Source organism: Octodon degus, unplaced genomic scaffold (assembly GCF_000260255.1).
Source record: "Octodon degus isolate 3935 unplaced genomic scaffold, OctDeg1.0 scaffold00302, whole genome shotgun sequence".
NCBI lineage: Eukaryota > Metazoa > Chordata > Mammalia > Rodentia > Octodontidae > Octodon > Octodon degus.
The window spans coordinates 760,622-772,236 of NW_004524878.1; the positions used below are offsets into that span (position 1 = coordinate 760,622).

General features: G+C 53.6%; 1 protein-coding gene across 3 annotated transcripts in view; it reads right to left on the minus strand.

Annotated features, from left to right (window-relative positions):
- Window positions 1-285: 285 nt before the first annotated feature.
- Lmo1 (LIM domain only 1) overlaps window positions 286-11,615 on the minus strand; it is a 41,607-nt gene continuing 30,277 nt past the window's right edge. For all 3 annotated transcript variants that reach the window (XM_023707601.1, XM_004647331.2, XM_012512999.1), the window contains exons 2-4: window positions 4,811-5,024; window positions 2,164-2,289; window positions 286-692 (exon numbers count right to left, since the gene is read on the minus strand). In XM_023707601.1, the coding sequence (XP_023563369.1) occupies window positions 587-692; window positions 2,164-2,289; window positions 4,811-5,024 (446 nt within the window). In that variant the 3' untranslated portion in view covers window positions 286-586. The remainder of the gene's footprint in view (window positions 693-2,163; window positions 2,290-4,810; window positions 5,025-11,615) is intronic.

Consider the following 11,615-nt stretch of genomic DNA (forward strand, 5'->3'; position numbering starts at 1 on the left):
TATATGCCTTCTCAGAAGGTTAAGCACCCCAGGTATGGCTGGGGATGGGGGATTAAGTTCATTCACTCCTTCCTTCCTTCCTTCCTTCCTTCCTTCCTTCCTTCCTTCCTTCCTTCCTTTCTTCCTCTCTTTCCAGCTTCTCCCTAAAGCCAACCTGGTGTTGTCTGCTCAGCCACAGTGCAAGCTGAAGGACCACTCCTGCTCTGTGCCCTGTCACTGAGGGCCAGAGGAGAGGGGACACCCCAAGGTCCATGTCAGTCATGTGAACACACAGTATAATGTCCGCGGAAACATTCATAAGTTTAATCCACGCCAGTAATAAAATCGCATTACATTTCTCATAAAATAAATGTTCCCATTTATATACAGAAGACAGACTGTACAGGCCCAGCCCGGCCCCAGGAGGGGTCACGCACAGAGGGGCAGGGCAGGAGAGGAAGGGCCACCCTCCCATCCAAGATGGAGAAGTTCTCATTTGGCAGGACAGCAGCTGGCCAGCCCATGGTGGCAGTTGGCCGGCTGGCCTCCCAGGAGGGTGGGCAGGTGGACAGAAGGCTGGATGGGCCTGGAGGCCGGGCGCCGGGTGTTACTGAACCTGGGATTCAAAGGTGCCGTTGAGCTGGCCCTCCTCATAGTCCATCTGACACAAGATCATGTTGTTCTTCAGGAAGAATTTGTCCCCAACACAAAATCTGGAAAATCCAAGCAAGAAAGAGAAGCTACAGGAGGGGTTCCTGGGTAGCAGGACCCAGCCTGGCTGGGAATGGGCCACGTAGGAGATGGGATGATGGGGAATTTGCTCCTTGAACTTCCCAGAGGGCATCACAAGAGTCTCAGAGCAGGACCGGGCAAGTTACCCTGGGCCACAGGCCTCCCACCCTCAGATCTGCCATGGGGGCAGGGGAAGGGCTGGTGAGACGTTTGGCGGACAGGTAAGGAGCAACTTATCCCAGTCGTAGAGAAATAAACGGGAGGGGGGGGGGAGTGGGGAGACCGACAGAGAGAAAGAGACACAGAAAGAGACGAAAGAGACAGAGACAAAGAGACAGAGAAAGAGAGACAGACAAAGACAGAGAGAGACAGAGACGAGGAAGGAGGCATAAATGGTTGATTTCTTCTATGCCTCTGTTCCTTTCCCCAATTTAAGAAGATGGCTTAGTGAATGGCATGCTTCTTCTGAACAGAAACGATGAATTACTTGGGACATCCTTCCACGAGGTGACCTGTGCACCATTTCTTCTGCTACCAAAAGAATACCATGCTTTGAACCCCTAGTCCTCCACAAGCACTGGGGAGGCCTTTGGTGAGCCCCAGGGTCACTGGTCCAGGGACAGCAGATCCCAGTTTGACCACCAGGTGGCTCTGTAACCTCACCAAGCTCTCCTAGCAGTGCTCTGGCCAGAGTAACCCAGACCAGTGCAGACCACACCCTCTGGAAACACTTGTGTGAGTTCCTACTTGGCCAGAGGTGCCCTAGAAGAAGGCCTTCTTTATGGCATTAGGCCCTAGCCAGAGGTGAAGGGTTTTGGCTCCTTGGGGCCTCATAACCTTCCATGGGGCTGGGGCAGTGAGTAGGGCCCAAAAGATTACAAAAGAGGCTGGGTTGGAACCAGATACCCAGGAACAAGGACCAGAGTGGCGATTTCCTGAAAGGATTTCACCATGCGTTCCTGAGAATGCTTTCCCACTAGGGTGTACACACACCCACATGCACACAATTATATATAGGAGAAAAGGTACACATACCTTCCTATACATACTTGTGACGTACATAAGGGCATACTTGGACATTTAAAGGCGTATATATGTGAATATTAGATCCATGTACACATACCTACCTGTCCAAGCACATTTAAAAACATACATGTACAGGTATGCTCACACCATGTATACACAGGACACACGTACCCCATCATTACATTCAACAGAATGTCCCAAACGTGCACAGCCAGTATTGGGGTACACATAATTGACTACAAGGCTTAGGCATACACAAAACACACACACACTCACAGGCATGCCCCTCACAACAGGCACACAGCCACGAACATGCAACAAAACCACACTTGCACGCATCCCACCACAGCATCCCTAGCCCGCCCAGGCTCAGGCTCAGGCTCGGGTCTGGGGTGCGTGTCAGGTCTGCCACGGACCAGCACTCACCTCTGGTTGCAGAGCTGACAGGCGAAGCAGTCGAGGTGATACACGTTGTCCCGAGCCCGCATCACCATCTCGAAAGCTGGGATCAGCTTGCTGCAGGCGGCACAGTTTCCTGTGGTGCCGAAGAGCCTGCGAGGAAAGGGCACAGAGGACTCAAGGGCCCGGCGGAGAACTGGGGCCTCCAAAAGCTGTCTCCCACTTCAGCCCTCTGGAGGGAAACTGGTACTCTACTCCCACTAGGGAGGCTGTGTAGGGGATCAGGCCTTGGCTGATGCTGCCCACGGCCTCTCCCAGGTCCCCACTGGGGTCCCTTAAGCACTTGAGGGCTGCAGGAGAACACTGAGGCTGGGCCCTGAGCAAAGACCAGATTCACACAAGCCTAGCACAGCCTGGGCTGTATGACCTCAGGCAAGTCACAGAGCTATTCTGAGCCTCCTTTATCTCAACTGTCAAAAGCTGAGATACACCTCTCAAGGCAGTAGTTATAGAACTATTGTCAACTCTTAATTATGGCCCATTTGGCATACACCTCAGGGGAGGGGAGGGTTTCCTCAGCTGTGGGGCAGTAGTCTAGGAACTTACAAAGATAACCTCATTTGACCTCAATAGTCACCCCGGGTGGACAGCAGATGGGCCCCCACTTTCCAGGTAACAGGTATGGGTAACAGGAATGAGTCATGGAGAGATCCTCACCCTGGGCCTGGCTCCTAGGATGGGGTGCTATGCTGTATGCCACTGTGTGCTGAAGCCTATTTGTAAAATTAATGCTTCATTAAAGCATTTTTCCGCTGTGAACTTGTATCACTTGCTTAAGTACTTTTTTTTTTCTGCACCTCAGTTTCTCCTTATGTAAAATGGGGATATTGGGCCAGATGGTCCTGTCCACAGATGTTTCTCAAACAGAACTGCTGCCCAGAGAAAGACCCAAGGACATCGGCCACAATGGCCCCTCTGCAGCTGGTACCGATCCTTTTAGCTGCTGGCTGCAGGGCCCTAAGACAGGGAGCCCAGTCCCTCCTGAAGCAGGACAGTCCTTGGCTGGGTGTTCCAGGGGTTTCAGCTGACCATGTTCCCCCTTGTTTCTTTTCCGCACATGGGTGGGGCAAGCCCCAAGCAAGGCAAGGGGGCCACGCAGTGAGTGGGAGGCCCTTCTGATCCCCCATTCGACCACCTCAAGCTCAGGCACCTGCATAGGAGCCCCGCTGCATTATTCATCAGCTGAGCTGCCTGGTGGCTCAGATAAAGGCAGACAAAGGCTGGGCCACAGCCCCAGCTGGCCAGCGGGACCTTTCCCGCTCCAGGCCCAATAAGCTGTTGCTGCAGAGGTGTTGGCTGCAGAGAGCCACTCCCCAGCCTGAGAAGATCAAGGGTGATGCAGCCCTTCCCTGGCCCCAAAAGTCACTCCTCACCTCTGCCAGAATGCGGGGTAAAACCTTCAGCCCCTCGCAGCTGTCAGGGCCCAGAATGTCATGGGTTCTCCTGCTATCCCACTCCATGGTCTGGGGACTGTCAGGTGGGCTGCCCCCTCTCCTGGGCCTAGTAGGCTCAGCTGCTCTGGACATGCTCTACACGTCTAAGCTTGAAGGCTCATTCCAGGCTCTTGAGGGGTGACATCCCCAGGAGCACCCTGTTAAACCCTCCTGGTCCCAGCCTCTCCCTCCAGCCCCGGCCACAAGCTCTAACCCTCAGGTCCTATTTTATGGCATTACTTGTTAAAAGTTGTTGAAAAAGGCAGAAATTAAAAGAAAAAATGCCCACAGGTAAATCTCAGGCTGTGTGGGAAGTAGGGCAGCTTCCGCTGACAACCCCGCCCCTTCCAACGTGCCCTATTTGAGCAGAGGGAGCTGCACAAGCCCTTGCCCTGACCTGTTAATTAATGCAAAGGGCTTCCTCCCCACAAGGCGGCCACCATCCAGCAGCTTGTGACAGAGCCAAATGCAGGTGCTGGGTCTCAGCCAAGGCCCCTGCTTTGCAGCCTCCTTCCAGCCTTGCTGAGGTCAGAAATAGCCTAAGGGAGGGTTAACTGGGGAAGGCAGCCCCAGGAGAAGGGGTCCCAGTGTCGGTGTCAGGGAGGGTGAGCTGGAGCCCATAGGAATGGGAAGCAGGGAAGCATGAATCTTTTCACCACTTCACAGAGAGTAAACTGAGACAGAAGAAGAGAAGCCAAAGGCTCTGAGCAAATTCAAGCCCAGATCTTTAAACCCCAGCATGAGCCATCCTTATCCAAGGCTGTGGCTACATAGGCAGGCTCCCAATAGGATATCTAATGCTAAGCAATACCTGAAAAGAGAGGCATGAGAGAGAGGTGGGCAGGAAACTACGGGGGAGGAAGGCCCAGATAGGTCTGAGCTTCCCTACCTGCTCCTCAGAGCCTCTGTGAGGTATCCCCTCCCAGATTCCAGGAAGATTCCAACCAGGCTGATGGTGCCCTCACAAACCTTACCTCAGGTGCCCAACAACCAGAGACGCCCACCTGGGACAGGCTAGACCTGGAGTCCCGGAATTAAAGACCAGGCCTTGCTGTCCAGTATCTGCGGGAAGCAGGGCACAGTGAAGAGTGGAGAGCCTGGAAGGGAGCAGAGTACCCTGGGCCCAGAAGCCCCAGCCACAGCTCTCGGAGCAGGCCAGGCCAGGAGGCTGGCAAACCCACCTCAGGTAGTCGCGCCGGCACAGGATGAGGTTGGCCTTGGTGTAGAGCGTGGAGCCCACCTCACCCAGGCGGCAATCGCAGCAGGCGCACTTGAGGCAGTCCTCGTGCCAGTACTTGTCCAGCGCCTTCAGCAGGTAGCGGTCCTTGATCTTGCGGTTGCAGCCTGCACAGCCCTTCTGCTTCCCTTTGGGTTGGACGGAGAGCATCGGCACACCTGCAGGTGGACAGACAGACAGATGGACACAGGACCTGAACAGGGCTCAGGGCCTCCAGACACATCCCTCTTCTGGGATTGGTTGGTCCCTGCTCGGCTCTGCTGCCTGTCCTAGCTCCCAGGAGTCCCACACTGCTGCTTTCTAGGCAGTAATTTCTTCTGGCCTCAGAGCCTGCCCTTGGGCAGCATGGCAGAGCTTGTCCCCTGGCCTTGCAAAGATCACTCCAGAGGCTACAGGCAGCCCAAGGCGGCTGGGATCCAGGGCACACACAGCCCAGGCCCAGCCTGCTGTGCAGTTCCCACGTGGTCTGATGAAGGAGGCCAAAAGCCCTGCTCACACAGCCAGCATGGCATGAGCGGTCAGCAGTGGGCCTAAGAACGGGTCTGCTAGAGTTTCTAGATCTTTCTGGCCAACTCAAGTCTTCCTCACAGTGCAGTGGTCAATGTGGGTTTCACCATTTCAAGCCTGTCAGGCCAAGTCCCTCTGTCTACACGTGCCAAATGATGGCCACATTAGGAAGAAAGTGGGGGGCTCCAAGGACACTCCCAGGAGGGAACAGGAGGTTCTGGAACTCCTGGTACACACAGAGGCAGCTGGGTGACTATTAGGGGCTCCTCTCAGGAAGGCATCAACGAGAGCCCAACTTCTACCTGCCCAGGAAAGGAGGTCCAGAGGCTGTACAGCTGTTCACCCCTCCAGGATAAGAATCTCAGAGCTACCAGGCTCCACCCAGCTCATATGAGCATCCCACCACACAGGAAACAAGCGAGAGTGGATGTGGCGTCCTAAGACTATAATCCCTACACTCTGGAAGGCTGAGACAGGCGGGTGGCAAATTCAAGCCCCGCCTCAGCAATTAAGTGTGAGACCTTTTCTCTAAATATAAAGGAAAGGGGCTAAAGATCTGGCTCAGTGCAGAAGCTCTGGGTTCAATTCTCAGTAAACACACACACACACACACACACACACACACACACACACACACGGGGTAAGGAGAGATTGAGGGAAAAGAGGGAAAGAGAAGGGGAGGCAGGATTCAGAAAGCAGGGCTCACTGCAGGGGCAGGGCCTACTGGCAGGCGGGTATCCACACTCACATGCACCCATGTACATAGGCATGAGGTGTGGGTATGGGCACGGTCATGCACAGAGACACAGTCCCTTCCCATGGGACTACAGGCAGGGGCAGTTGAGGGGGTGGGGCCAGATTCTGACTAGGAGCCGAGCGCTTGAGAGAAGTGCAAAGGGTCCAGATTGTCAGCCTGTGACTCAACCTGTGACTTCGCCAGGCAGGTGGCCTATAACAGTCACCCAAGAACCAGCCCCTCATGAAAGTAGGGCTTGGGATTAGGGTCATTCCTTCCCTGACCAAAGCACAGCTGGATGGAGCGGCGATGGAGCCACCGTGCTCCAATGCCCCGGCTTTCCAGCAAGGCCTCAAGTCTTTCTCACTGGCCCCATCCTCTCCAAAGGACCGGGGCTCTCTCCAGGGCCGGAGTTTGGCTCCCCATGCCTCATAGCCCTCTCTCCTCCCCGCGCAAAGGCTAAGTGCCTGGGCCACTTTTCCTTTTTCCCCTTCCATCTTCTGGTGTGGTCTTTCCTGAGACCTAGGGGAAGAAGCAGCCACACAGAGGCCTCAGTCTCAGAATCCACAGAAGGCAGCCCACAGAACCCTCAATTCTTACAGTCAAATGCTCTCACACCACAGATGGAGAAACTGAGTCCCAGATGCCACAGGGCAGGGCTAGTGTAAGCCACCAATCCAACAGACCCCAGGACTTCTGCCTCTCTCCTGCATCCTCAGACTCCTGCTGGAGAAGCAGTGGCCAACAGCCCACTCTGCAGGGAGGGAGCCAGGCACCGCAAGCTGGGGGCAGTGGCACCAGCTAGGGCAGGCAGGAGGTGTCACAGAAGCTGCAGAGCATGCATGAGGGTCAGCTGGCTTCTTCCTGCTTCTAGTCCCCACAGGGTCTGCTAGCTGGGAAGTTTGCTGCCTGATTTCCTTTACTTTTTTTTTTTTTTTTTTTTTTTTGCGAAACCGGGGGTTGAACTCAGGCCTTTGTGCTTGCCAGGCAAGTATTTATTCTACTGAGCTATCTCCCCGGCCCCCTGATTTCCATAATGCAGTTCTAAAGGTTAATTGGCCTGAGAGAGTGATGGGGCTCAAGAGGAAGCTGTCCCCAGGCCTGCCTGGTCTCCTCTGGCAGGATCCAGTTGGGTCACAGAAGGAGCCCCTGGAGCACGACCTTGAGAGCTGGGGGACCTGTAAAGCACTTTCCAAGGTCTGGCCTACAGGGAGGTACGAGGTGCAGAAAATTAAAGATAAGGCTGGACTTGGGGATCCCCCAAGCAGGATGGCTGTTCCGAGGGCCTGTGCAAGGATCCCATAGCCAGCACAGCTATGCAGATAAATACGAACATGGATCTCTTGACCCAGTCCCTCCACAGCTGGTGCCCTGAGTGGGCAGCTGAGTGGACAGCAGGGCTGGCTTCCTCCCTGGGGTCCCGAGCCCCTGCCAGGGACCTACACTCTGGCAGGTCCCAGCACACCGTGCTGCAGACCCTGCACAGCTGAATGGCAATCGCTCCCCAGCAGGACCTGGCACCTTCAGGACCCCATGGAAGCCTCAAGGAAGCAATGCCACGAGCTGGCCCTGGTCCCCCTCCCTGAATGCGCCCAGAGGGGGGCCTGCTACACCTGGGCTTTCTCCAGGGCCTGGTCACGCTTCCTGTGGGTAGTGAACACAGCTCCACAAAGCTCTTATGAAGATCCTGCCAGTGTCTCATGTCCCTTGACACATAGAACACTATGGCCTGGGTAATAGGAACCCTTGAGATTTCTCTACCTAAGAATCCTGGGACAAGCCTACCCCAGAGCATGCACACGATCTGCACTCACACTGCACTCTGGATTGGCCACCACCAGCCAGGTGGTCAGAGTGAATGCCCTGATCTCCCTGGGCCTCAGTTTCCACACCTGCCCCATAAGTAAAACCAAAATCATCCCTTGCTTCTCACTGGAGGTTGATGAGAGCTCTAGGGGTCAAACACTACAAGGGCGTCTTCCTTTCTTGAAGAATACTACAGAGTGTGGGACCCTGGGCCAGGCTGGGAGGTGGACGCTGGGCCAGGCCGGGAGGCTCACGAACAAGCCTAGGAAGGTGAAGGGGCTGTAAGGGGGGCATCCACAATCTCCCGCTCCCCAAAGGAGGAGCTGCTCCCCAGAGGCCAGGCTGTCAGTCCCGGCCTTGCCCGCCAGCCTGCCCCCTGCAGGCCCTCCTCCTCCTCCTCCCTCCCCCTGCCTGGCTCTGGAAGCTGAGCCTCGGGCCATGCACTTTCCATTAAGGAGACAGCATCCCCTCTGCTGAAGTCCATTTGGGATCCATTTTAGTGTTATCTAAAAATCAAATCTACATGGTAATCCTTTTAATGTACTCCTGACTTCAGAAAGAAAAAACAGCTTTGCACTCCTTCAGAAAGGTTTTAAAGCATTACCCAGTAATTACTACTCACCCATGAAAACACTGATATTTTACAATGGAGGATATTTGCACAGACACATGCGCTCCGCCACGTGCTTAGGTGCACCCTCTGGGCCCAGCAAAATAACCAGTTCACCCAGCCTGCGTGCCCCCCACCCCTGAATCTCAGGGTATGTGGAGGGGAGTTTAAGGGAGACAGGCCAAACTCCAATCCCTGCTTCCGTCAGGGCAGGGTGGTGGCCGGGCTGAAGAGGGAGGCGGCTGGGCTTCGGGGAGAATCCTCCTGGTCTGACTCATCAGCTGCCAGACACTGACCCTCCACTCTAATCTGGGGCAAAGCCAGATGGTCCTAGTGATGCGGGGGGGGGGGGCTGCCAGAGGAGGGGACAGCTCCCTGTCCCTCCCAAGCTCCCCCTCCAGCCAGGAGAGAAGCTCTCTTCACACAGACTTCCAGGGCTGTTCACCACGCCAGACCAGAGACCTCAGCAGCTCCCGCCCAGCCCAGGCTGCCCCTCGGTCCAACAAGACTTTCCCAGGGCACCCCACTGATGGGCTGCCAGGCCCAGAGGTCCCTCTAGCTTGGACAGTGGTCTAGACTGCTGGGGAACGCTCCCATCCCCACCCTGCGAGCTGTTCCTCCAAAAGCCAATCTCCCCCCTCAGCCAGCTCCAGGTCACTCCAGGCCATGTTGTTTCCTTTGATAGAGTGACTACCATAGCCAGTACTGGTGACGCCACTGGCCATCCGGGGACCTTCCCACAGGGCAGTGCATGCTGCTCAGCTGTGCTGGACCTGCTCCCAGCAGAGCCCTGGGACACCATCCTTCTACCACACCCGTGGGGCAGGCTTCTTCTCTCCTAGGGCCAGAAGAAATGCCTCTGCCTACCCACCCCTGCTCTCCCACAAAGGCTGGAGTCAACAGCCGGCTTGAGGCTAAGAGCGCAGAGCCTGGGGCAGCTTGGAGCTTGCAGCAGACCCCTTTCCCACTTGCATCTCAGAAATGGAGGCTACCCAGGCTCTCACTAGCCAGACTGTGGCAAGGCAAGGAGCTAGCGGCCCGAGACCACAGCACGGAGTCTCGCACCAGGGTGAGGGGCAGTGAACATTCATGGCAGGTGCCATCCTGGCTTGGGCACTTTGGGGTTTTTAACTTTTAATAGTGATGTAATTTCAAGCTTCCAGCAGGGTTGCAAGAATAGGAAGGATTCTCGTGTACCTTTTACCCAAATTCCCTAAATATGAACCTTTTATTAGTTGGGAGGGGGGCCATTAGCTCAGGTGTTTAAGTGCCTGCTGAAACAAAGCAGTCAGGCTCAGGATGCTGTGGTTTGATCTCCTCAAGCCAAACCAGACCTGCCCTGAAGGCATCCTGAGCAGGCTCCCCCTCAAAAAAACCTTCCCCCTAGTTTCAGGGGCTGGGGAGATAGCTCAGTAGAATAAGCACTTGCCTGGCAAGAGCACGGTCCTGAGTTCAATCCCCAGCACCACAAAAAAAAAAAAAAAAAAAAAAAGAAAGAAAGAAAGAAAGAAATTATTAGTTTCATACATGAGGGCTCTACACCACTAAATTGGTGTAGAAAGAAATACTTGCCCAAAGCAAGTATGTTCTCTTGCAGAACCGCAGCATAGTGATTGAGACTCGGAAGTTACCATGGAGCACCTCCCACTTGTGCCCAGCTTTGCAGGGCTTTGCTCATTTCTGCCTTGGGAGACGGTTCCTATTATTATTCCCAGTCTAACAATAAGGCAACCGAGGCACCAGAAAGGCAACGACCTTATATCACAGCTAATTTTGTTTTGGAAGGACTGGTGCCCTTGACTTGGGCTCTGCCCCTCAAGGTGGACGGGGTGGCACCCATTTAGAGGTCAGGGGCCCCGCAGACACACAGGCTCAGCTCATTCTGGCTCCGTCATGTCCCACGTCTACCTCAGTTTACTCACCCACTAAATGAGGTGACCACTTTAAAGGACTGTATGATGATTCATTGAGACAGACAAAAAATACACATTATAGTGTTTGACATAATGCCTAGAATAATCAGCCAAGACAACCTCTGTAGATACTGTATTATGGCCCAACAGTTCTAGTCCTACATATATGCCCACCACAAAGAGAACTTATCCTCTCAAAGAGAGGCACAAGGATGTTCATAGAACCTTTCTTTTAATAGCTCCAAGGGCTGGGGAGATGGCTCAGTAGGATAAGCACTTGACTGGCAAATGCAAGGATCTGAGATCAATCCCTGGTTCTGCCAAAGAAAAAAAAAGAGTGTGGTCTCTAGTTGCATCCATTTACCTATAAAACCTTCAAGTTCATCTTTCTTAGGTGCTGGGGAGATGGCTCAGTGGAATAAATGCTTCTTTGGCAAGCGCAAGGGCCTGAGTTCAATCCCCAGTTCCGAAAAAAAAAAAAAAAAATAGCTCCAAGCTGAAAATAATACAAAGATATAATAAGAGTAAAACAGTAGGTTATGATGTAGCTAGGCAATGGAATAGCATGCAGTGATGAAAAGGAATGACTTACTAGCCTACATTACCTGGGTGAATCAGACAGCATGAAAGACACCAGATGCAAATGGTACATACTATATACACTGAACAAACATAGCTCCAGTTATGTAGTTCACAACAGGCCAGGCTGAACCTATGTGAGAATTATGCTCACTGGGAAGAAGAGGAGATTTACTAACAACAGCAAATGTGAGAAAGCCTGCTGGCATGGGACACACCTGATATCCCGACCTAATATTTAAATGGGTATGTACCTGTGCAACAGTTTACCGAACAGAACATTCAGGATGTGTGCAGTTTACTGCACGTATTATATTTTAAGAATGAAACACTAGGGGCTGGTGAGATGGCTCAGTGGTCTAAAGCACCTGCTTAGAATAAGCTCAGCAAAGCTCAGGATCCACGGTTCAATCCCCCAGCACCACATGCCAGCCAGCCCCGCCCCCTGGTGGGCTGAGCTGGCGCCACACACACACACACACACACACACACAAAGATACAACAAGAATAAAACTTAGTAAGCACCTACACTTTGGGTAAAAGATTTAAATCTGAAACAAAAGTAAAAAGGAAAGTAAATTTTTAAATTAAGAGACTT